This window comes from Sarcophilus harrisii, chromosome 3, assembly GCF_902635505.1.
Source record: "Sarcophilus harrisii chromosome 3, mSarHar1.11, whole genome shotgun sequence".
Classification (NCBI taxonomy): domain Eukaryota; kingdom Metazoa; phylum Chordata; class Mammalia; order Dasyuromorphia; family Dasyuridae; genus Sarcophilus; species Sarcophilus harrisii.
Genome location: NC_045428.1, coordinates 278,173,379 through 278,199,652, shown reverse-complemented (window position 1 = coordinate 278,199,652; position 26,274 = coordinate 278,173,379). Strand labels below are relative to the sequence as shown.

The following is a 26,274-nucleotide window of genomic DNA, read 5'->3' as shown; positions in this document are numbered from 1 at the left end:
TTATAGGTTATATGTGATATGACTAGACACTTACTCCAAATGTTCCATTTGGACAACACTGGAGATCTCATGAGTTTAGCCAACACTATTTCACATTTTGAGACGGTCCAAATGATATGAAATAAGCAAACAGACATTATTCCATGAATCAATTTTTTAAAAAAGTATAGTGAGGTAGAACTAGGGATTCACATGTCAGTTTCAAATACCATAAATAAAATCAAGCCATGTATACTTTTGTTTCTTGAATGATTATTTTCATAAGGCTAATTAATATGAACTTTGTTAGAATTTTATTATGCCTCAGCTTAACAGTAATTTGTTAATGTTGTTATGTACACTTTAAAAATTATTTTCCTTGTGCTTATGGTGTAAATGTCTATCTTGAAAAATATATATTTTGGCAATACAGCAAAAACTGTCACATGTGAACATTATTTGTATTATATTATTTAGATTTAACATTATTTGAGAAATGTACCTTGTTTGCTTTCTGCAATATTATTACAGCTGATACTATGTTAATAGCTTTTTTTGTAGAGACTGAACATACACTTAAAATTCATCTTCAAAAACCATAGCAAAGCTTGGTATTATTTACTTTTCAGTGAAATTGCTTTATGATACATCTTTATCATATATAGATATTTAGGGGAACAAAAGGATATTTCCAACTTTAATAATGAAGACTTCTCTTTTTTCTTTCTCCCTGGAGGAGAGAGAGTACGTTCAAAAAACCCTAAAAAATTGCAGTAGAGTGATCTCATCATACCCAGACTCTTCTGCTATGATTAGGATATTTCTCTTTCAGCAGTTGTACTCATGACAATGTCAGAAATTTGTAAAAAAAAAAAAAAAATGCCAAGGTTTGGATAATTGAGGAGTTCATGGGATGGGAAAATAAAATGGATTCCATTATTAAGACTAACTTTTAAGATGCTTGTATTTGGAGAATAGAAAGAATCTGGTACCAGTCTATTTCCAGTAGAGTTCCTGGCACATAATTGATGTTTAATAAATGCTTTTTGACAGTTGAACTATAGTACTACATTTACTTTTCCAGTCTTACACTGTATGAGCTAATGCTTAAGTTCTTAGCTCTAGGCAGATTATGTTTTCCACTATATGGCTCAATTAATTTTTAATTAGTATACCTTTACTAGAAGTTTAAATTGAGAATTTTAATCAGATAGAAGGAATAAGGCAACTGATATACTTTACTTAATTGGGCATACTGATAGTGACTGCAAAGAAAGAAGTAAAAGTTTATCAAGTGTTCAAAATCAGTAATTTTCCTCACTTTCAATTGGATGTAGCAATAAGACTTTCAAGCATAGGTATTGGGCTACTAATAATTAGGGAAATGAGAAGAAAGACAGAAACAAGTTGGTGAATGATCTTTTCAGAGAGTGGATGAGGATTCCAAATGAGAGAAAAGGAATGGAATTCTCAGAAAAGATTAAATTTGGGTGTCAGGGTCAACAATATTGAAAATCCCTCACTACATGAATCAGAGTCCTAGCAGAAAGTAAATATGAGAAGAGAGTGAGGATGGGAAAGGAGGGGAGATACAAGCTTACTTCTTGCAAACTCATGCTTAGAGAGCTTTGAAATTGTATTGTGTTGTAACAATCCTACTGGCATAGTGTTGTGGTTAGGGACCGGCTATTAGGCAGAACACGGAATATAAATGCTTGTCTAGGTTGTAAACTTGAATGAAATTTCTTTCTGAGGTAATTGTTTCCATGATTACAGGATGAAATTTGAAAACATAAAAAATTTTTCCCTAAACTTTGGATATGGTATGCACATGATGTCAGTACCATGTATTTTTTATTGTGGTGGATCCCCAAAATGGGTTTCTATGAGGAAATGTATTTATGCTTGTAAGAGTAGATCATCCTCTTGCCATCTCAGGGTTTTTAAATATTTATAGCAAATGTGAAATTTATTTTGAAGATATAAATGGGGTTACATCTTTTCAATATCTACCTGCCAATAATGCCTGCTTTCCCAACAGTGATAAGCTCAACCATTTCAGAATCTACACCAAAGCCCAAACCAACTTCTCATGGACTTAAGAGGCCAACAGCAACACTGGGTAACTCTATTATCTCTGCTAATCATTGCTTTACTTTCTGAAGTGTCATTAAATTTAACAAGCAGGTCATCCACATCAAACTCTTTCTTGAAGTCCATTAGCTGAACTTTCTCTGTTTCTCTGTTTTAGACTTTCCATAGGTGCTGATTTTTCTGGCTTTTTTTGAATAGCAATAATGATGATCTAAAACTGTTGTAATCAGAACCCAGTAAAACTGAGTGTGCAGAATTTCCCAAAACTCTTTGTACCATATTAACATTAAAACAGCACTAAAACTTTTGGGCATGTATTTCTTCTAAGCCAAAATGACCTATCCACTGGGCCTCAAATTCATGTAACCAGTAAAAATATTATTTTAATAAAAAATTTAAGTGTAAGTCTTAATCTATTTTGAAAATAGTTCTTAAAAATCTTTAATTCTGGCAAAAAAATAACAAAAATCTTATATACAGTAAGTACATAACTTAGTACTATCACTAATCTGTTGTTGGTTTTAGGAATTGAGAATAGTACAAATGGTTGATCACCTTAAATCCACAATTGGATTATGTTTCTATCTGTCTTGTTCTAAAGTAAAAAATTTAATGATTTGTAGTCTCATCTTGTTCCATTTATTCCCCCCCTTGAACTTTATCCTTTAATTTTAGAAATATTGTTTCAGGTAGATTTTTCTCTCATTGAAATAGCATTTAATATATGATAAAAGGAAATAATCATTTATCAAAAGGAAATCATAAGATCATATTTGAGAGGGACCTAGAAGTTCATCTACTCCCTTACTTTGCAGATGAGGAAATGGATACTGAAAGAAATTAAGCAGCTTGCTCAGGGTCATACACCTAGGAAATTTCTGAGGCAGAATTTATATCCAAACCTTCCTGATTTTGAGTCCAGCATTGTACCCATTACATCATGTTGTTGTGAAAGAGTACAAGTAGAATGAAAAAGTCAATGCAGTCTATTTGTTAATTTCTATATTAAAACCAAGTTTGTAAAAATAAGAAAGCTATCTAACTAGATTGTCTTGTTTTTCCTAATTATCTTCATCTTCTTACTTTTCATTTTTCATGACTTCTCATTTCTTCTAGTGAACTTTTGTAGTCCTATATTATTTTTGAAGCAGAATTTTAGTCCCCATTTGGTCTTTCTCACAGTAAAAATCCTGAAATTAATTAAAATCTTTAAAAGATAATGTGATGGGAAATGCTATTTAGACAAAATGAAAATAAAAACAACAGTATGACTTATTAGCTATTATTTTCATTTTCTAAGAACATAGTTTTCTCTTGTCCTTACCAAAAAAAAAAAAAAAAAAAAAAAAAAGACAACTTTCATTTAGTTAGATCAGGATCCCAACTGTGCCTATGAAAGTTAAGTTGGACACATCTGCCAACCTTTCCATTACTGGTCTGTATGATGCATTCATGTGGCACTTTTAACCAAGTGAGGGGTATACAAAGTACTAGTTTCAAACTGATTTCTGAAGACTACAAAAAGAAAGGGGGAACTTATTAACTCTCTTTTCCCCCATTTCTTAAGGAAAGTACATTTTATTTATGCTAAGTCTAAAGCATATACCAGGGCAGCATTAGCATATTTGAAAGTGTATAATTGTTTCAAAGAAACTTTTCAAGCATTCCAGTATAGTACCATTAAGAAAGTAAATTGAGTTATCACAAAAATAGGATGATTTGGGAGTATCATATTGTTTTGCAAATTATTTATTGCCCAATAAAGAATAAATTCCATCTGCCATAATCTTATTTTCACATTTTTGCATTCTCATGCAAGGCTTAAATTAATTACATCTGCCAAATGAAAAAATGGAATCAATCATGTTTTAACCAATTTAAATATTAATGTTTATCAACAAATGTTTTTAGTACCTTTTTAGTCATGGAAAAAAGTATAAGAATGCCATTCCCACATGTTAGTGAAAACTAACATTAAGTCAATCCTAGAAATTAATGACTTTCCTCAATATTTAAAATCCTTTAAAGCACACCTAGAAAAGAAAATTTAATCACTGATGTTTTAGAAAATAGCAAAAAAAAACTTTTAGGAATGTTTAAGAAATATGATAAACTTTGGAGTGAGAAAGACCAAAGTTCATGTCCTGAATCCTACAGATACTTATTGACTCTTCACATCATTAAGCTTCCCATTTCCTTTGCAACTGTCTTAGACTATAATAATCCTGATGTGAGTCAATAGAGGGAGTTGATAATTTTCTATTCTAATGATCACAGGACATAGGATAATAGACTCAGATTTGAGAAATATCTTAAAAGCCACTTAGTCCAACCTCCTCTTTTTATAGATGAAGTCAAGATGTAACCCTCAAAATAATAATGAGTAATAAGTTGGTTGATATCTCTCACAAATTTGCTTAATATGTCAACATAAATTCAAAAGCATTAAAAGTTAATCTTATCAAATTTATGTAGGTAATATATAATATGTATCCAATGGTCCTATAAAAACTCAGTGAAATCAGCAGTATCCTTCAAATACAAAGAAATCAGGAGAAGGAGCAGCAACTTTATAGAAATGCAAATTTTTGGTGACTGATGTCCTCAATTTTTTCCCCCTTTTTGTAAATCTTGTTTTTAACCTTCTGGTTTTGAATGTATCTCAGAAGGCTGTTACACTTTCATTAAAGTATTAATAGATAGTGGTATTTACTTAACAGATCACTTGTTTTCTTTGTTTTTCCTATTCCTCACTGAAGCTAAAATATTAGATTCTCAAGTTGAAAAGATATTATATTGTTTGCAATCTATACAAGTGAAAGCAATTACCTTTTTTCGAAGTCATTACCACAATTCTGGCACATTGTTTTCTTTCCAGGAATATATAAGCATCTGTTTTAAAAGAACTCTGAGTGTGGGCTCTCCAGTACTACAATTTAGATAATCTTTATCTTTCTTCTTGCACAGGCTACATCCCCTTCTTACTTGTCTCATAGCCAAGTTTCAAAGATACTAGAATCCTTTTGATGAGTTAAATTCAGTAATGAAATTCCAGGCAGCTTAAGCTTCTTTCTTCTCTCTTAAATCATCTATTTTTTGTTCTTGTGCAAAGATAATCTTTTCATAGATGCACACCTAGGGTGGTGCAATAAGTTTAAAAGAACTGAAAATTCTACAACTTCTCTTTATCTTTTTCTTTCAGTTCCTAAAGAAATATTTCCTGTTCCCCCCAAACCAACAACTCCCCCAGGCCCAGAAGTATCACAACTAACTCCTGGTAAATTTAACATCACATATGCATGAATAGAGAGTAAAAATGATAAAAATTAGATAACAGCATCAAGGATGGTCAATGCTATTCATCTCAATGTTTCTTTTTTCCCCTAGAGAGGAAGCACATCTTTATTAACTTAATGTGTAATGCAAACATATTATGCAATGCAAATATGGTTCATATGTTCATATGTATTACATTTGTAACCATATCTTATTTTTCTGGAAAAATTATTAATATTCTAATTTGAACAAAAGCACTACAAAAATGTCCAAAAGAAAAACTGTATCAAAAGAATTTGCAAAAAACTGAAAAAATCCATTATGAAAACATCAAAATTACAGATACTGAATTTCCTTTAAAGCATACCTATAAAAGAAAATATCTTCAATTAATGGTGTTTTAGAAAGTAGCGAAAAACTGTTAGGAATGTTTAAGAAATATGATAAACCCAAAATGTTGTTGAGGTTACCATTGTGGAATAAGGCGATTCTTTTCTGAAATTGGTGTCAACTGAATAATTTGTCCCTATCCCCATGTCATTAATATTGTTCTAGGCTTTACATTTTTATGATAAGCAACTATTTATGAACAAAGTATCTGGAACAAACCATTTTGGAAAACATAATTTACTTTTGTCTTTTCAGACACTGGGCAGAAAACCTCCTTAGGGAAAACCCAAAACAAGCACATCTAAAAACAAATCTGATAGTAGACAGGAATTTCTTATAAATTCATATTAGGAAGTCATTCAGTTATTGAAATATACAACTCATATGTGATTTAATAGGAAAATTTAAGAGTAATAGATTATTTCTTAAGAGTAATAGGTTATAAAGAAAACACTCACCAAATGAATATATTGTTTTTACTGATGCTTTCCTAAGGAATAATCATTTCCTCAAAACATTAAGAAATTCATGGGGTATTTTTAGTAGAAAATTATCTTCACTATTAAATGTGCTCAAGCCAGGAAGTAATGTATTTCCTGGCCATAAACTTTCATTTGTAGAGCAATCTTCGAAATAATCAAAAAAGTAATTAATTGAAAGTAACAAAATCAAAACAGATCAAGAAATTGATTAGTTTTCTGGGGTGTCATCTTGCTGTCTTGGATGGACCTCTACAATCTAATAGAGAAAGATGAAAGTTAAGTAATCGGTGACTTTAAGTCTAATTTCACTGAGTTCAAAGAGGTGACACTGTACTCTCCATTTATATGGGAAGTGCACTGCCAGAGCAATAAAGAATATAAATGGTTATCAGAACATTAATGGTTGTCAAAAGAGAACAAGAAAATCGTTCTTATATTTTACTTTCCTTGTGGCTTTCTAAGAATATGTAGAATAACCAATGGTTGATTCATTCTATTGAGTGAATTACACTCGGTTTTCATCCCTAAAGTAATACTCTTAATTTAATAGGAAATCTCATTTTCCACTTGGATTATTATTCTGTTCAATATTTTCCTTGGTTTTGCTTATTTTTGTTATAGCCCAGGAGTCTGTTAGTGCTGAAACTACATCAGCACCATCTTCACCACGGTCACCGACAACAATAGGTAATGGAATTTCCTTTAGTGAATGGTTGCATTTTCTGTTCCTTTCAGAACCTGTCTTTGTTAGAATATGAAAATATCCCTTCTCATTTCTCTTTATCTCAACTTCATACCCATTAATTATCACCATGTTTCTAAGTCTGTTAAACCTGTTTTCCAGACTCTTGATCCTCATTTCCTTCCAAAATCTTCTACTATAGAAATTCATCTAAACCTTGTTCTCATTCTGACTTAAAATGTGGTTTTGCTTTCATACATCATTCATTGCTTTTGCTATTATATGAGGACATAAGTTCTTTGCTTTTTACTATAATCTAGGTATTATTTCCAGCAGAGTACCACAGTTTCTCTGAAATACATGAGTACAATTCATCTTTGAATCTTCATTGTCTCCATTTTTAAACCTTCTTATTACTATATCTGGTTTTTTAATTGTCCCCAAAGGAAAACGCAAAAATTAATATTTCTAAAGTACGAATCTATAAGGCAGAAAATTCCTTGATGTCTTTGCAAATCTATAGGATGATCTGATATTATTGGTTTTATATTTCATTTTTATTTAGAAAGTTGGTTTATAGAATGAGTGAAAGTGAGAAGGAAGTGAAATTCCTATAGAGAAAGAAAGAGTTGCTACATGAACAGCCTGTTTTCTCCTCAGTTCTTTTGGAAAAAATGAATATCGGGCATATAAATACAAAAACAAAGCAGTCCTTGACCTCAAGAAATATAGAACTTTAGATTTGGAAGGAATTTTTAGGTAACCTAGTTCAATCATCTACCCAAAACAAGAATCCCTATCAGATGGTCTGCTGCCATTTGTTTGAAAAACTTTTGTGATGACAAGCTCACCAATTCGTAAAGCAATTCTATATATGGACATATCAAACTGTCAGAAAGTACTTCCTTAAACTCCCTAAAATGTCCATCCATTACATAGTTATGCCCATTGGAGGAACTCAGAATAATGTTTCACAGAACATTTTAAAAGTAGTTATCATATCCTAATTGTCACTTCTGGGGAAGGCAGACTAGATATACTCAGTTCTTTTACCAGTTTCTCTTGACAGGATTTCCAGGTCCTTCACCATCCTGATAGTCCCTTGTCTAAATACACATTTATCAATAATTCATTAAAATATATCACTTCTCATAGCATATAATCCTCCAGATGTGATCTTGCCAGTGAAGAGAGTACAATGTAATTATTACCTCCCTTTTATATGAGCACCATACTTCTAAGATCTTATTAAATTTTTAAATACTCATTACATTACTGACTCGCTAAGCTTATTATTGAACAACAGTGCCAGATCTTTTGAACATCAACTTCCTCTTTAACTGCTTTCTCTAATTGTGTGATTAATTTTAAAAATGAAAATATAAAGGGTATAATGTGTATTTACTCCAAAAATATTGTGATTTCTTCTGTAGTGATATTCCCTTCAGCCATGAAAATCACAATTTATCCATGCCTGATCATCTTGTACAGCTTTTTATCAATTATGTCCCATAAATTTCCCACAGGAGCTCTATTTAAAGTGCATGGTCATACCTTCTTCACATTCTCTTAACAAAGGGAAGATGCCAGTGGAGCATAGAAGCTGTCCATAGTCTCGTATGCTCATTTATTTTGACCTGGAAAATATCTTTAAGGCCATTTAATCTGACCTGCTAATTTTTCAGGCAAGAAACTAATTTTCTGAGTCCAAGTATGCTTATGTCATATCCAGTGCTCTTTCCATTGTACTATTCCATCTGTCATCAGTTGTCCATCAAGCATTATGATTGGCCCACCTTTTTTCTCCTCATTATGAATTTCTCTGTTGATTCCTTTAATATTCTTTTTCTTATAATATCTTACAAGCCCCTTGCAATCACCATTGTTAAATTCCATCTCCATTTTTTCAAACCATTGTTCTAGCCTATCTGTCTTTTAAAGAATGTTATCTCTCAGCTATCTAAATGGTTCATTAATGCCTGTAACATTAATTCATCATTTCCATCTCATTACCAGAGAAAACGCTTATTTTTTTCCTTTCTTTTTAGGCTCAATCAGAATTTCAATAATAAAAATAATTAATTGCTTTTGAATGAAGTCTGAAGTTTGAAGTCAGTGTACTTTTGCTTTAAAGTTTAAACAACAAAACAAACTAAAAAAGGTTTTTCCCTCCAAAACTAAGTTCCAAAAGAATATAGACTTCTATTTCTACAAGTTTCATATAACTTTTCTTGTGTACCTTCAAACATACTATTTTGAAATTCTTTTTGCTTCTGTTTCCTCTATACCTAATTTTGTTTTTTTTTTCTTTAGTAATTGAAAAAGTCACTGGTTAGTCTCTTTTTCCTGGGAGAAAAACAATCACCCATTTCAAAAGATCCTGGTTCATTAGAAAACTAATGATAAAAAGCAACAATACAGATTAAAATATTTCTATAATAAGTGAAAGGAAGACTTACGATGAAGGTAGCCTTGAAAAATTTCCAGAGTTATGATAGTTATAATAATCAGGCATTTTTTTTTCCTTCAGCTCTACCAAAAACAAAAAGGCCAGGTCATCGTCGGCGTCCTAAAACCACACCTTCTCCCAAAGCATCTCTCACCCAATCCGGTAAATGTGTTGTTGGTGTTTTAGCAAAATGATTGTCATATTGAAGGAGAGTGTGATCCAGTGGTTTAGACATCAGATTCAATATATTCACAGTTATGATTGTTCTTTGCTGATTTAGCACTTATGGTAGTAACTAATGATGGTATTCCCAGAATACACCTAGGATTAATTTTTTTTCCCGATCTCTTAACTAAGATTCATTATATAGGTGCAGATCATCTAACAAATTTGACACATCTCTATTAACAAATAAATAAGAGGAAAATTTTGCAAAAGGTGGAATTGTGTCCTCATTTACCCTCTTGCTTAGGAATATTGAATGTAGTATTCAGAGTTTCATTCTTTCATAAAAGTTATGAGGAAGATTCTTATAGGAAAAAAAAGTGACTTTAACGTAGAAGTATAATCATTTATATATAAGCAAATGACTAATTTATATATATAAAATATATGTATATGTATGTGTGTATGTGTGTATATATATACACACAGAGACTCAAACATATAAGCATATACATATTTCCTTACTCCTCAGTATTATGGTTTTTGTTTTTTTGTTTTGTTTTGTTTTGTTCTTGTGATACAGCCCTGGAATCTGTTACACTAACTACTGAAACAACCAAGACTACACTAGGTAATTAATTCTTCTCTCTAGATACTGGTTCAGTGAATGGCCACATCCATTTTTTTCTTCTTCATCCCTTTAGGCAAACCCATAAGGCTGTCTGCTATTCTGTATGTCTGTCTAGCAGCAACTTCTCTCACAAAATCATTTCATGCTTTCCTCAGAGATCTGCTCATCTTCATCTAAAGATAATTGTTTTCAAAGAAGAATCACATAAATTCAAGGAAGCTATGAATTTCTCACCATCACTAACATATGTTCTCATCACATGCACCATAGCTTTGATAAAGTCTTTCTAATGCTAAATTTCAGATGAGGTTAGTGTTTCTACCTTCTCCTGACCGAAAAAAATGACTTTTTATTGCAGCACTAAGGATTCCACTGAATTGCTTTACTCACTGACTTCTTCCCTTTATTTGCCTGAAGCTGTATATTTTTCATCTATGCTTTTTTGAAGAATGACATTCCTCCATTTTCATAAATCTTGATCCTCAAATAAAAAAAAATAATTAAAAATAAACAAATAAATAAACAAATACATGAAAACCTGGACTTAGTAACATGAGATCAGAGAGGCTCTACAACTTGGGAGTGGAGCAGAATGTATTGATGCTATATTATTGTAGTTGTTCTTTTATTGTTTCCCATTCTTTGCTAAAAGATGTGCCCTAATTCTATTCTGGAAAATTGCAGAAAATCATAATTAAGTAATAAGTCATATATAATATCAAGTGTTTTCAGATAGATTTAATTGGTGAATTTTTCATGCCCATTTTCTAGGGGTTTTTATGATTATATTTTTTAAAAAAACAAGTAAAAAAACTTGAATTTGCATACTTTGATATTCTTTTTATGTATAAAAAATCATTCCATGTCCTTCTTTGTTTCTGGATCCAAGTTTTAAAAAAATATTCTTAAAAGATTTGCCTTCAGGAAAAAGATGAAAATGAAAATACTTCATTAAAATTGTATTACTGGGTCAAAAATTAGTTGAGCCCCCTCTTTTGTGTATTTAAATCAATATATTAATTGGACTTGTAGAATATTTTTGCTCTGCTATTTGACTGCTATGAAGGAGTATTTTAATGTAGCTTTAATTTTAATTTTCTCAGTTATATCCAAGAATTTTTTCTTGTTTTAGTGTCAAAACCATCAAAATAAACAAAGGCCATACCTACTTCAGATATGTTAGAGGTCAGATCTTGTTAACTTCTTTTCATGCTTTAATCTAGAAATAGAAAGGAGAACTATAAATAAATTTAATCTTAAATTCCAACCCGTTATTATCACACTAACTTCAGCACTGTTTTTCCTTCAGCTTCCAAATCTCCCAGGTCCAAAACTAGAAGTCGTAAGGTTAAAACCACACCACGTACATCTACAATACAGACCATATCTGGTAAACTTCATTTCCAATCTTTTCTTCAAGAATTATTGATCCCTGGAAACCATTGAAAAAGCCAAGGTGTTTTTTATTTGAATAATAGCTGTATGCCATCACCTAGTTGCTATGATTTTGTTCAATATCTTCTTAAAGTCCCTATATTGATTTACAAATGTTAAATGATCAAATATGGGGGTGGGGGAATGTTAAGTAACTTTTTAAAACATCTCTGGAATGCCTATTTTCTATTGTGGTTCCTTAGAAAGCACAGTCTTTGGGGAGAGGGGGAGAGAATTGTCAGATTGTCCTAAGTATGCACAGCTTTTCACAATGTGAATTCCTATAAAGGAATCTCTTTGGATTTTTTTTTTTTATTGAATCTGGACTTCACATTTTTTCAGATCCCTTTCTGAAAGTGATTATTAATGTTTATTACTACTTGACATTTAATGTCCACCATGAGCTGATTTTATGTGTTTGTAGGCATAGCAGGGGGAGGGAGAAAAGACTAAATAGACATGTTTTTACCTTTCTTAAAAGTGATGGAAATTCTTTCTGATAGTCTAAATAAATCGTTTTAGTAGTAATTGCTATTTACATATCAGACTTAAGTTCAACAGAATTTGAAAGAATTTTTATTTAGGAAAGGATGAATAAGATTCCAATTTACTCTGAGTGGAGTCTTGTAATAATAGATCTATTAAAAATGGTTTTTCAAGGAAATTCTTGAGGTCCTATAAAAACTAGTTTTCAGTTCATTACCTAGAAAATTTAGATTAAATTCTAATTTAATTTTAATTTAACATAAAATTTCAATTTAGAATAAATTTATTTAAAAATAAATAAACCTTCAGTTTACTTTAAGTACCAGATGGTTTAAATGAAATAAGGTCACCAAGTTCATTTAAACCAAGAAGGGTATTACAATGTAAGCTATTACTATTTAAAAACCCAATTAAAGTATGTCTTTCTGATTTTAATTATGCATGTTAGTTTATTTTCATATTTCTGTTTATAATGCAGCATATGAACCTGTTACACATAGGACAGAGGCATCAATGACAACTCTGGGTAATAATAGATTTGTGTCCCTTTAGTTGATGATTCTTTTAACTGTTCCTTTTGCTTTTTGTTATTAAGATCCTAGATTCTCTTCCCTCCCCCCTCCTTCCATTATTCATTTATCTCCCAAAATCACATATTTCCTACCCCTTACTAAAGGCACTTCAACAAGTTATGCATCCTGGTATCATCTTATATGTAGTTCACACATGTATTTTCTTCAGTTGTATGCATGTTTTTTGGTAATTTTCAGTTTGTAGTATTAGGATGTAAAGAGTAGCAAGATATTTAGGTATAGGATTTATGTATCAATGCACATAAATTATTTATATATACATATATGTATTTATTATCAATGGATGAGTAGAGTGATAAGTATATTTATTTGAAGATTTCATATTAAATCTGCAAATAGAAATGCTGAGTAAGGCTCCCAAGTATGTACCCAGTATTTCCGAGGCTGGAGACACCCTTATATATATCTCTCCATTGTTTCCTGCTTCTCTTTTTATTCTCTTCTGCTTTCCAAATGTGTCTGTGCATCTGTTAATATAATTTCTCCCAAGACTGAGTTTGAGTCACTGATGAGACTTTTTCTTTTGAAATTTTTCATCAGAAATAAGCAATGAATCTTTTTTTGTCACAGAGTTTTCTTTGACATTCATCTCTTTCACAGTAAATTTTATCCAAAAAAATGTTTTCAATAGATTTTTCAGGCTCCAGACCTCAATCTCTGTGCCTTTCACAATAAGTACAAAGTTACTTATTATATAAATAGTAGAAAGGCTTTTGATGCCAGAATTGTATTTTAATTATCTTAGGTTTATTTTTTAGTTTTTAAGGAAGAAAAGATAGCATAAATTGAATTAAAAATCACTTTGGTCCTGTTGTTAATTTCCACAAAAAATTACATGATTGTGGAGCATATAATGGTTTTATATAACTTCATAAGGTGGCAGTTTCTTATTTTATATGCTCTAAAAATAATTTACAGATCTTCAGGCTTTTTTCCCTAAAAGGATTATGTTTTATATTTGAAAAATTATCACCTAGAAATGAACAGATTATTATTGATATAGCATTATTACTTTAGAATCTTTTAATGTATACTTGACCTTAGAACTTAAAATATCTAATATAAATCCTATTTGGAGAAACTATCAAATGTTTCAGTTTAAAATAATAACTTTTCAAAATTTCTTATACATCCAAAAATAACTCTTAATTTTAATGAAATTTTGCATTCAACCTTAGCAACATTCAAAGATATTTATTAAATGCATACTGTGTTGTTAATATTCATCGTAGGACCATGCAAAGAAACATATGACATTAATCATAACCTCTAGGAGCTTTTAATTAGGTAGGAAGCTAAGATAAATGCACCTGCAATGGTTAAATAACAATTTGCTATTCTCGTCCTTGATCACAGTAATAACCTAGGTGCCTTCTTTCTTTAGCTTCACAGTTGGACCAATCATCACCACATACTGATCCCCAACTTAAAAGGACACTAAGTCCAGATGTGCCAGAGATCAAAACTGGTAAATGTATTCTTTATTATTCAGCAGAGTTCATAATATGAATTATAACTTGTAGGTTACAAATTAGGGGATGTCATTAGAGAAGTAGGGGATAAATAATCCTGAATTCAAATCCTGCCTCTAACATGTAGTGTCTTTGTGGTCCTCAATAAGTCACTTGAATTCTCTATGTCCAATGCAACTCAAACTGTAAGTTGCAGAGAAATTGCTAGTCCACATGGGTAGAGGGAGAGTCCTCATCAGGAGTTCGCTATAGTAATGAAATCACTAGTCCTATTTTAAAAATTCAATAAGGACCAGGTTCCAGAAAATGGCATCTCCTTCTCTATTTCCATATATTCCATAGTAAAGATTAAGAGTCATAGGGAAGATGATAAGACAAATAGCATAGGAAGGATGTTCACTCTTTTGTCCCTTTGATCTAATCATCAATTTTTCTACTATCATGAAGAAGATTCCACAAATTAGTAAGTTGTATATTTGGTATAATTGGACTTCTGTACTTCATAAAAACTACTTGTTTCTATTGCAGCCCCAGGACCAGGGACAGTTATAATAACTCATTCTCCAACAACAACATTAGGTAATTGTACATTGGAACTCCTTACCTCTCATCACCTGAAATATGGTCCATTTCCCTTTGATCTTAAATTTCAAATAGTTCAGTGTGTTCCCGTGTGTACACACACACACACACACACACACACACACACACAAACAAGTAGATGCTTTTTCCTGAGTTCTTTTTATAACTCAGAAGTATATTAATGAAGGGAAACCAACTGAGAAAGAATCTTTTGGTTTTAAGTGAGAGATGAAACTTCCCAGTACCAAAGATTATTCAAAAAGCAAGCTGCACCTGAAAATGTTATCTAATTTGACAAAAATGTATCACAAATGTTTGTTTCATATTTTTTAAGCTAAAGTAGGTGTTGATTTTTGGAACAGTTAGATCAAATGAACATATTTGAAAAGAAAAGCATGTTCTTGCACTCTAAATTGAAATCCATTTTTTAACTTAGCTTCTCAGGTTTAGATAAAAAGAATCACTTGACCTATTTTACATTGAGCATAATTTAGATGCTCTTTAAGCATACTAAGAAAGATTTTAGGCATGGGGAAGTTTTCCGGTGTTTTACGATATTCATCTGAGTGTTTTCTTTTGTGTTTTTCTTGTTTCTGGGGAAAGTCATGGAATCGTCAACATTCAAAACTGATACCATGGTAACAACAATAGGTAAAACATGAATGAATGTCTATCACAGCTTTTCTTTTTCACCTCTGCAGTCATGGGTCATAGGTGGGGTTTACCCCCATCCCATGTTGGCTTTGCATCATTCTTAGAACTATTTATTGGTAATGATAACTAACAATTAAAAGAAGACTAGTCAGGGAAGCTCCATGATATGACTAAAAGTTTCTGTCATCCTGCTATAGCATATACCTTTTTTTTTTAAATCATCATTATCTGCTTGAATAACTCAGAGTTGGGGCTTATGTGTGGAAAGTAGCTTAGAAAAATCATGCATCATTTGTGTTGATCATGCCATGAATTCTTTTCATCTTAGCATCTTCATTTTCCTTCTTTTTTGGACATTTTGGTTGATTGGCTGCATTCCTGTGATTAATGGGAACTATCTTGGAAATGGTTTATCAAAAACTAGAAAGTAATTTTGATGAATTACCTTCACTTTGCCACTGAATTGAGAGTTTATTCAAGAGCCCTCCAATGATCTCCACTGAGAGCTCAAATATAAAGTAAAAGTAATTCAATGAAAAATTGGACTTCTGCACTTTATAAAAACTACTTGTTTCTATTGCAGCCCCAGGACCAGGGACAGTTATAATAACTCATTCTCCAACAACAACATTAGGTAATTGTACATTGGAACTCCTTACCAGTTGGTTTTGTATGCTTCTTCTACTTATTTCTGTGTCCCTGATAGGAGGCCTTTTTATCTGGGAGATTGCCATGAATCACTTTTCTATCTATAAAACTTTTATCTTCTTTGAGAGGCATTTTAAAATTACTATTGAAAAGGAAGACAATATACTTGCCATTTTAAAAGAGCCTGCTGCAATCACACATAGAGCCCATCTTCATTCTCTAGTACATAGTTAAAATTAGCCATCAGATGAAGTCATAAAAAGTATATCTGTCTGAAGCAAAAAAAAAAAAAAAAAAAAAAAAAATGCTTCCTAAAACTGAGTTCCAAATGAAGCTAGCCAATTGGCCTCTTTTTCAAAGCCATGATGCTTTGTGGTTTTTTTAAATTGAATAAAACAATTCCTTCCAATAATATTAGTTAGCATTTAAATAGAGTATTAAGTACTTTGATCCTCCAACAACATTGGGAAATAGAGGCTATCATCTCCATTGTACAAAGGAGGAAACTGAGGCAAACTGAGCTTAAGTGATTTGCACACGGTTATACAATTAATAAGTACATGAAGCTGGATTTGAACAAATCTCCAGACTGAGTGTTTTATTTCTGTGCTTCTGTGCCCTAGTTGCCTCTATTCAGATATTTTATGTACTTTGCTTTCACTGTTGAGTTCAATTTTATACTTCCAAAAAGTGGCTTGAAAACAAATTCTTTTGTGTTATGTCTTATTATTATTCAAATGGAAAATTAATCAGAAACTTTCTAAAGACTAGCTGGGTGGTATATTCCCTTTAACTTTATTTTCCAACTATCCCCTGCACATATTTTCCTGGTTCTTGGTCAAGTTTCTTTCTCTGATTGTCAACTTAATAATTAGGGCTTATGCAAAAAAAACACACAAAAAAAAAACAATTAAACATTGTAGCTTTTCACTCTTGAGAAGATGATTAAAATTTAGCTAAATCTGAAATCTCAATTAAGCTAAAATTCCCATTTCGTTCTTCTATTACCATCCTGATTTTATTCAAATCAAATAGAAAAATCAAAAAAGCTCTCTTCCTCTCCTCCCCTCAGAAAAGTTTTCTACCAAATATCAAAAAGATATAGCAATGTTAAAAAAAAAAAAGCTCCTTTTCTTCTTTCTTTCTCCTTATCAAGAAGATATGAATAATTCTTTAAACAAAACTGGAATAAGTAAATTAAACCTTAAATAAAAGGATATGATCCTTTCAATCATATTTTTCTAAAAGCTATGATCAATATTCCTATATAGTGGAGCTCTTTGTATCATCTTAGCATTCTTAACTTTGACTAGTGAAATAATCCAACTATTTTCTTTCTTCAGCTAAAATAAAAACAAAGCCTTCTCATCGAAAGCGTCCTAGACCTAAAACTACAGTGAAACCAGAGAAATCACAAACCAAATCTGGTAAAAAGTCTTCTTTAGTATTTTGAGCAAAATCGAATCTTTTGTTTTAGATAGCTGGCATCAGTAATCGGTATGTCTGGATTGTAATCAATCCAGATTTCTAAACACTTGATGTGTTTTCTGAACTTCCTACAAATGGGGGCAAATGATTATAATAGCTGGATATTTTGTAAACATTATAACATTTCTGAGAAATAGCAAATGTACTTGTACTTCAATCTCTTGGTCTTTGCCCAACCTCCTTACCTTTTCTTTTCTTCCTTTCTTCCTCACAAAATTGGGGCATTGTATTCATAATTGGTGAACAAAAACTTTTTCTTTTCTTTTCATCTCATCTTCAATTGCCATTTTATTGATATTTCATAAAGCCCTTTACAATTGTCTAATTAGCTATGTGAAGTAAAAGGGTGAACAAGAAAGTACTAAGTTATTTATGAAAGAAAAGCATACATTTGCCTCCATCCTTGATATGTTCAATGATCACTTCAGTAGTTAATGAACAGAAAGAACACCCTATACCCACAAGCAAAAAAATTAATGGAATAAAATCCTTCAGAAATTAAAATACCAATCTTTCCTTATTTATCACTTTTCTCTCCCGAAGTATTTAATAGGTAGAAATCAAAAGGATTTTTCCAAAGAAGTTTTCCATGTCAGCTGGCATCAGATCACTAGAAATCTGGGGAAAGTTCTATCTGACCTTATAGGAATATTTAGAACAATTCAAGGGATGTGGTTCTTTTATGAGATGAATTGGTATCTAGCCATAGTTTATTCATATCTTCAGAGACCAGATGTCTGCTTTTACTCAGCTTAGAAATATAAATATACAACTCTTTAATACTTTAAGGATCATTATTATACTCTACTAAGATTGATATTCAAGTGGAATGTCTAGCCTTTCATATATTTTTATATGTGTCTATTTCATCTTTTAAAAATTAACTTATCTATTTATATCAGTTCTTACTACAGCTTTAGAACCTGCCACCCTTAGAACTGTGACTCCAGCAGCAACATTAGGTAACCGCTGACTTTCAGTGAATAAAATTACATGTGCTTTTCCTACTCATTTGTTGTCAGACTCATATCCATCATCATCATCATCATCATCATCCTCATAGGCTGGCTAATTTTAAGAAACTCCCTTGCCATTGTGTATGTTACCATTTAGTTATGTTACTCATCTTAAGGGTATTGAAGTCTCTTAAGATAAGTCAACTGCTACCACTAGTGTTGTTTTTAACAGAGCTGAGATAATGTGTATTTTCAGGAAATTTATCTAACCCATCCCTCTGCTTAAAATTAATCAATGTCTTTTTTCTGTCTCTTGCTTTTATTTATATAATATTCTCTTCCGAGGGTGAATTTCAGACAAAATTAGGAGTATAACTGTCTTATTAACATATATAAACGAAAAAGCTTTTTTTTGTTTTCATTTTACTCCCATGAGATTCCTTGAAGGCCTTTTAGGCTTCTCACTCTCAATTTTGAAAAGAATTGCATGAATTTTATGTTGCTTAATGAGCATTAGGAAATACAGGCATATATGTAATCCTATCCACAGTTTCTAGAGCCATAATAACTTAAGTAACTAAGCATTTTCTTCCTCTAGCACCCAAAGTACCTACAAAGACACGGCGCCCACGCCCAGGCCCTGGCCCACATCCACGCCCTCACCCTCGCCCACGCCTACCCCAAACTACTACACCAAGTACTGAAGTACCTCAAACCAAACCTGGTAAATGTGTTATTTGGTATTGGAGCAGAATGAGTAACAGTAGACTTTAAGGCCAATAGCAAAGAGCTGATGAGGAATATATGAGTTTTTTTCTCACTAATACAGTACTCTTTAGGAGAATTTAGGAGAACTGACATACAACATGGTTGACAGCTGCTTCAGCTGAAAAATAGAGTCCCAGTCAATCCCAAACCACAAGGTTAAATCAGACCAATCTGCATTGAGTTTGATGGGGTCTTGCATCTTAGCTGAATTGTCCATGCTTTCTCCCCTACTTGTATTTAGAGTTACATTGTTTTGCTGTTTATAAAAATCATTTTCTGTGGCTGTGTGTTTCATTCAACTCTCTTAAAATCAATTGATATACTTCTCTTTGTGTGTTTTAAAAAATTGTCCATAACAAGATATCAAAAGTATATGGCCACCCAATTGCCTCAGGAAAAAAAAAAGTACATGGCCAAAAGATTAAATCTAAAAAGCATTTTCTTTATTATTGGTCATTATTTTTCAAAAAATGAAAAGCTGTGTGGGGCATATTTCATCATCATACCTCTGGACTTTCAAGATTAATCATTGCATTGATTTTAATTCTACTGACTTTTAGTGGTGTTTTCTTTTCATTCTTGCTTATGTTTTTCTCTTGGTTCTGCCTTCAGAATTCGGCATTAGTTCTTAACATGATCTTTTCCTGCTCAGAACATAGAAGCATTCTATAAGCTACCCTGCTGAGAATCTGACATCATGTTATCTTAAGACAGTGTATTTCCATGAATATTTCTTAGCAAACTTGACAAGAGTTACTTTGGCTATTCATATAATGTGCATTTATGGTTATTATGCCCATTTATTGATAGATTATTACACTCGTGATCATTTTAACAACACAGATGTTTTCTTGCAGCTCCCACAGAAGTGCAAACTAATCTTTTCCAAACAACATCACCATACCTAGAAAAACCACCGATTACACCTGGTAAATTGATCTTTTTATCTTCAAGAATAGGGCTCTCTAAATAAATTTACTTATAAAGTGTTTTTGAAGCTTAAAAAAGTTCACAAGTATAAAAATGAAAAAGAATTGTATGCTTAATGGCTATTTTTAAGCTTTCTAGTGTAAAGTTTTCTGGACTGCACTTTCATATTAATGTATTTTATTGAATTTCATAATCTATTATATGAATCCCACTCATAATGTGAAGCCCACAAACATGTATAAACATATATAGAAATAATGGTTCTTACTTTTAGAGAGATGGACAGTCATATGTGCTATTTTAGAGAATGATGAGAAGTATTTTTATGCAAAACTCTTCAAGTAAATTTGACTTTTCTTTTCTCTTTGACTTATTTTTCATTAACTATATTTTATTATTATTAAAAAATCTATTATTATGTTGAATGATTCACCTGAGTTCATGATTCCTTTATTGAGAAAGGATTGGGAACATAATTCAATGAGAGTTATAACATGAGAAAAATCTTTTGTAACTATGCTGTTGCAAATTTCAACTCACAAATTAGAACTTCTTTATATTAGAAAATACTCAAATTTAAGATGTTTGATATAACCAATTTCTAATAAGTTTAGCTTATTAATTTGATTTTCAAAAGCAACCAAATAAGTTCAACAATTGAAAATAAGTGAAAAGGAACAGATTTGTCCATTTTTTAATACTGTCTTATTCTTATCAGTGACTATGGAACCACCAAATATGCTACATGCTACATGCTACAGACTATGCAATTTTAAAAGTATTCCCGTAGTAATTTTACAAGTTATCTCAAAGTGGAGAAATTTTCAAACAAATGACATTAAGGATAATATTAATATGAAAGAAGAATGACTTAAAAGATATTTCTTCACTACCAACACATATCCTTACTTCCTTATTTTGACCAAAAAAAAAAAAAAATGTAATGGTCTATGCACATAACAAAGAAACTCTTGATTGAAAAAAAATCCTTGAAAACAAATAGACTTTTACAAACCATTCTCTATCATAGCACAACACAACATCATTGCCACACAATTGATTGAAAGATATAAATACAAAATCCTGCTGTGGTTATTGTTTGTTGATTATCATTTTTATTTTTAAAAACCACACATGTTTCAGGATAGTTGACTTCAAGGCTTTCTTTCAACAAAATGCCTGCCAGGCATTTGCTAAGAATTCCTGATAGGAGCATAAAAGTAATTATTCAATAATATTCTTATCAATATTGACCACAGCATAGAACAAAGAGACATATTCTTGCAAAACGTGTTTGCCATCATCTCCGAGAATATTCTGTGAAGAAATAAAATAGAAAAGGGATTCCCTATTTTAAAAAGGAGGTTTTCCACATGATTCTATCAAGTCTCAGATTACTGTGGCTTTCTTCTGTGAGATTCATGGACACTCAAAATGAGATTAATTGTTTATTCACACAAGGAAAATCAAATAGATGATAAATAAATCTTGTCCAGATCATGACATACTATTGGATAGGACAGTATTAGTCCATAAATATCTTGATCTTGGTTTATTCATAACATGAGGGCCATACACTGGTCCCAGAAGAGAACAGATTGGATTTCATTTGAAAAACAATGCATTTTGTGATCCCAAGCTGTTGCTTCCCAAGCCCATCTTTTTAACAGTAATATTTCTTAATGATGCTGTCTGGCTAGAAATAATGGAACCTCATGTTTTCCAAAGAATTAATGTTTCAAGAGACCTGAAGGAAACATTTATAGTGAGTGGTATGGACTGAATTATTTCCAATGAATTGTTCACAAGAAGTGGCATAAAATATATCATCTAGGAATTTTATTATTAAAAAAGGAGGAGGACCCTGGGCAAGTCACCCAATTGCCTCAGAAAAAAAAAAAAAAAAAAAAAAGGAGGTGGTCTAGTTGTATGGTATCCACAAAATAGTAAAGACACAAAGGAAGATATCTACCATGTTGTGTGAAATCCTGCAACACACTATAATGAACAGATAGAATGCTAGACTTGTAATGACATTTTTTTCTTCCCTTAGCTCACAAACCAATTAAACAAAATCGAACAAAGTCACCTTCACATTCCAAGCTTAAAACAACTCCAAGTCTACCTGTACCTCAAACCAAACCTGGTAAATGTGTGTATGTGTGTGTGTGTAAGTGTGTGTGCGTGTGTGTGTGTGTGTGTGTTCCTGCATTTATAAGTAAATGCTTCCCTTAGTAAGTCTGGTCTTAAGGTGGGATAATTGTTTTGAAAACAGTCAATTGAAGGCTGTAAAGCTCTTAGGTTGTAAAATTTATGATAGCTACTCTGAAGGGTCTCTGATGGTGATGCTGCTGCAGCCCACTTTACAAGTGGTTGCAGTTTCTCTCTTTTAGTCTGTGGGAATTAGTCTGTGCAACTAGCAATGTTTCTGTTTTCCAGAGGCATATTGACCCAAGTAGAATGGATAGAATGATGTTGATGGAGAATTTCAAAGCAACTGAGAGATGTTCATTATGTGTCAAAGTTTAACATCTCTTTTTCCTTGAAGTATCTATGGTCCAGTTAAGTGATTAACAAACAACATATCTAGAGCCAGAGAATAAAAGGTTACTAATCATATAAAACTGAGATGATTAGCTATTAAATCAAAAGTTCAAAAGTTTCCATTTTCTTCCACCAAAGAATTCTTGGTCTTTTTTCTACAATGAATTGGTGTACTTTCTTTATAATTATTAGTCTGGGCTCTGTTATTTTTTTAAATTAATAATGCTAGTCTATTATATTGGCTTCCTTTGTAATCTTGTGAATTTTCTTTTGTGCATTGAAAAACATCCTGAGAAGAGGTTCCATAAACTTTATCAGATTTAAAAGTTCCATAACACATACAAAAAGCTAAAAATGCCCTGATTTACAGTGATGATGTTTCTTTTCACTTCTGATTATTATTTTGTGCTGTTTTTTTTACTAGTTTCTAAAATAGAACTGGAATCCGTTGCATTTAGCACTACTTCACCAAAGGCAACTATAGGTAATGAGGGGAGATCATATAAGTTTCTGCTTTTCCATCTCATTGCTTCAAGTCCCTGTGCTTTGTGACTTTTTCATCTATATGGTATCTTGCCTTTCACATTATACATCTGCTGGTCCAATAAATCTTTAGTTATAACTTGTGTAACCTTGATAGCATTTTCTCTGTTACTATGGGAATCACTCCTTTGTATAGCTTACTTCACCTTCACTTTATGTTCAGCACTTAAAGTAATTTCAATACTATGTCTTCAAATATAATTAGATTCTTAAAATTGCATTTGATTGTCATTGAATTTACTTAAAATTTGAATTAACATTGTAGAAATACTATTATTTTTTGTTCTCTCAACTATCATTCATAGGTAAAAAGAATCCCATCTAGGGGTGTATCTATAGAACTGGGCTTGAAATCAGAGTTGAATCCTGCCCTTGGCATTTACTTGCTGTGTGATTCTGGGCACTTAACATTTTTATGCCTCAGAAGGTGCATGTATTCTTTTATTCAGTTGTATGTATGTTGGTGCAATCTATGATGGTGTCAGGAATTTCCCAACCTGGGAAAATAACAGATACATGGCATAAATACTCATAAGATATTGCTTAAGCATTAAGCACCAAAAATATTTACCAATTTTTTTCTTCAATAAAATCTAACCTTACTTTATGTGCTCCTACTTGAAATTATAAATAAAAAACTCTACATAAGTTAAGGATGCTGTCCTTAACTTGTACAGAGGAAAAGAGAGCTGAATCTGGAAGCAGAGGCAGAGGTTCATATCTTATCTCTAATGCTTACTCCTTGTGTGATCTTGAACAAGTTACTTAATATCCATAGCTCCTGATTTTTGCAACAACAGTGATTTTCAAAGTGAGATTTAAGGACCCCTGTGGATCCCTAAGGTCCTTTTGAGGGATCTGCAAGATTAAAACTACCTTCATAATGATATGAAGACATTTTCATTTTGAATATGGTAAACATCAGTAGATATAATCCCATAAATAGAAGTTCTTTGGCAAGGAATGGAGTTCTTCATTCATTTTTGAGTGTCAAGAGGTCCAGGGATTAAAATTTTTTTAAATTGCTACTCTATAAAATGAAGGGATTGGATTAGATGGCCTCAGAGGTTTCTTCTAATTCTATATGTATGATCCTGTGAATACAAGTTTGAAATTGCTCTATCACTTGCTTACTTCCATGTGTCTTTGTCCTTCACAGCAGTCATCTACAGCACCACGGTTTCCTACACATTCTTTTGCACATCTAACTTGTATTCTTCATATATTACATTAATAGTTATTGTCCTTATAGGTACCTTTGTCTTTAATGTCTAATTAGTGACAGTTTTATCCTAAAAACATGGCGGCCATGATGAGGATACATTTGGTACCCTTCTCCTATCGGACTCTCATGACTAACACTAGAGTAACACAACACTTTTTTTCCTCTTAGCTCCAAAAGGACCACATTATGTACATCCTATACCCAAAACATCACAGAGTCCTGATGAGCAACAAACCAAAGCTGGTAAATGAATTATTTTCATTTGTTCAATAAATATTTATTGAGCACTTATTATATGTGAGATGCTCTTGGGCAGAGGTGTCAAACATTTGGTGAACTAAATTGGAATGCAATTGGGAAGTATTTAATAAAATAAATAAAAATACAATAAAACATTATATTTTAGATAACATTGCATTATAAAACTAAATATATATTGAGTTGTTACCCCCGTTTCTTTTTTAATTTGACACCAGTACTCTTTTTTTTTTCTTTTTTTTCTCAATTACACATAGACAACACTACTCTTGAGGATACAGATATGTATGAAATGTGAAACATGCTTTTGAAGGAATTTGTAGCTTACTACAGGAGCTAAAAACAGTTATCTTCCAATATAGTTGGATCTATATGTTTATAGTAATGATGTTTATTCATAACTTGAATTTCAAATAGCAAATCTTTGTGTTTTTTTCTTATTTCCAAAGCATTGGAGGGATAGATTGCATGCAAGCTAACGTGAATTCAAAATAATCATAGTTGTTGGTATAAATAAGAAACAGATGTATTATTTCCCCCCTTCAAATTTTGAGTAAATATCAAACACTATTTTCAAAATCCAACTATATTGAAAAATTATTCTTCCCTACAAGATCAGATGGTGAGCTCTTTGAGGAAAAGGACAGTGAAGAAAATCACATATTTGTTCAAATATCAGTTATTTAGAGTGGATTTTTCTTCTTTTTTTCTGTTTTTAGTTTATAAAATAAAATAAATATCTAATATAAAAGTTTTCCAGTTGATAAAACTATTAGTGATTTTGGGGGAGGGAATAAAAGTTTTTATTCTTTAAAGGTGTGATTCTTGTCAGCTGGTGCCATCACTGTATCTTTTTTAATTGCTATTCTTTGTTTTTCATACAGTCCTGGAATCTATTACCTATGTATCTGAGCCACCCATGGAAACAATAGGTAATGAGGTATCTTCAGTGGGTAACTCCTATGTACTTTCCCCATGCCTTTCTTTCTCATCATCACCATTGCCATTTCAGGTTCTTTCTCATTGCAAATCTATCTTGTGACATCACCCTTTTTTCCAAAACTTCATTTTCTTTCTAGGTTTCATATTCATCACATCATCATTAACAACTTCCTCTCCCTTCAAAGTCTTAATAAAGCCATGGTTTTGCCTTAAAGTAGTGCAACTGTCTAACCTAAAACATGGCTTTAAATACCAGTGCTGCTCTGGAGCTCCCATCCCTTTTTGAGGGATTTGGTTACTCTTTCTCATGTTGTACAATTCTTTGCATTCAAACCGGTTGATTTGTTTCATTTTTTTCTTCCTTAACTGCACAAGTGGTTATGCTTCTCAGTCATATGCATGACTACCTCATCCTAAATTGTGTTTGCTTAACCATTATTTCTTTTTCTATTTATCATTGTTTTAAGAAATAAAATGTTTCATGTGATGGGGATGGGGTAGGGAGGATAGAAAACATGGCTCACAAAAGTGTTCACTTCCTGGGGCAGCTAGATGGCAAGCAGTTAGAGTACTGACCCTGAAGTCAAGAGGACTGAGTTCAAA

General features: G+C 31.9%; 1 protein-coding gene across 11 annotated transcripts in view; it reads left to right on the top strand.

The window, feature by feature from the left end:
* Positions 1–26,274, top strand: part of ABI3BP (ABI family member 3 binding protein) — a 265,382-nt gene that overhangs the window by 161,655 nt on the left and 77,453 nt on the right. For 8 of the 11 annotated variants that reach the window (XM_031959587.1, XM_031959596.1, XM_031959592.1 and 5 more), the window contains exons 18-36: positions 2,021–2,101; positions 5,276–5,350; positions 6,843–6,908; positions 9,434–9,514; positions 10,101–10,148; positions 11,458–11,538; positions 12,547–12,594; positions 14,046–14,129; positions 14,662–14,712; positions 15,319–15,366; positions 15,953–16,003; positions 17,361–17,444; positions 18,408–18,467; positions 19,060–19,185; positions 20,087–20,158; positions 22,213–22,305; positions 23,128–23,187; positions 24,640–24,714; positions 25,614–25,661. In XM_031959587.1, the coding sequence (XP_031815447.1) occupies positions 2,021–2,101; positions 5,276–5,350; positions 6,843–6,908; positions 9,434–9,514; positions 10,101–10,148; positions 11,458–11,538; positions 12,547–12,594; positions 14,046–14,129; positions 14,662–14,712; positions 15,319–15,366; positions 15,953–16,003; positions 17,361–17,444; positions 18,408–18,467; positions 19,060–19,185; positions 20,087–20,158; positions 22,213–22,305; positions 23,128–23,187; positions 24,640–24,714; positions 25,614–25,661 (1,332 nt within the window). The remainder of the gene's footprint in view (positions 1–2,020; positions 2,102–5,275; positions 5,351–6,842; positions 6,909–9,433; positions 9,515–10,100; positions 10,149–11,457; positions 11,539–12,546; positions 12,595–14,045; positions 14,130–14,661; positions 14,713–15,318; positions 15,367–15,952; positions 16,004–17,360; positions 17,445–18,407; positions 18,468–19,059; positions 19,186–20,086; positions 20,159–22,212; positions 22,306–23,127; positions 23,188–24,639; positions 24,715–25,613; positions 25,662–26,274) is intronic. The other 3 variants (XM_031959589.1, XM_031959590.1, XM_031959593.1) reach the window with 3 other exon arrangements.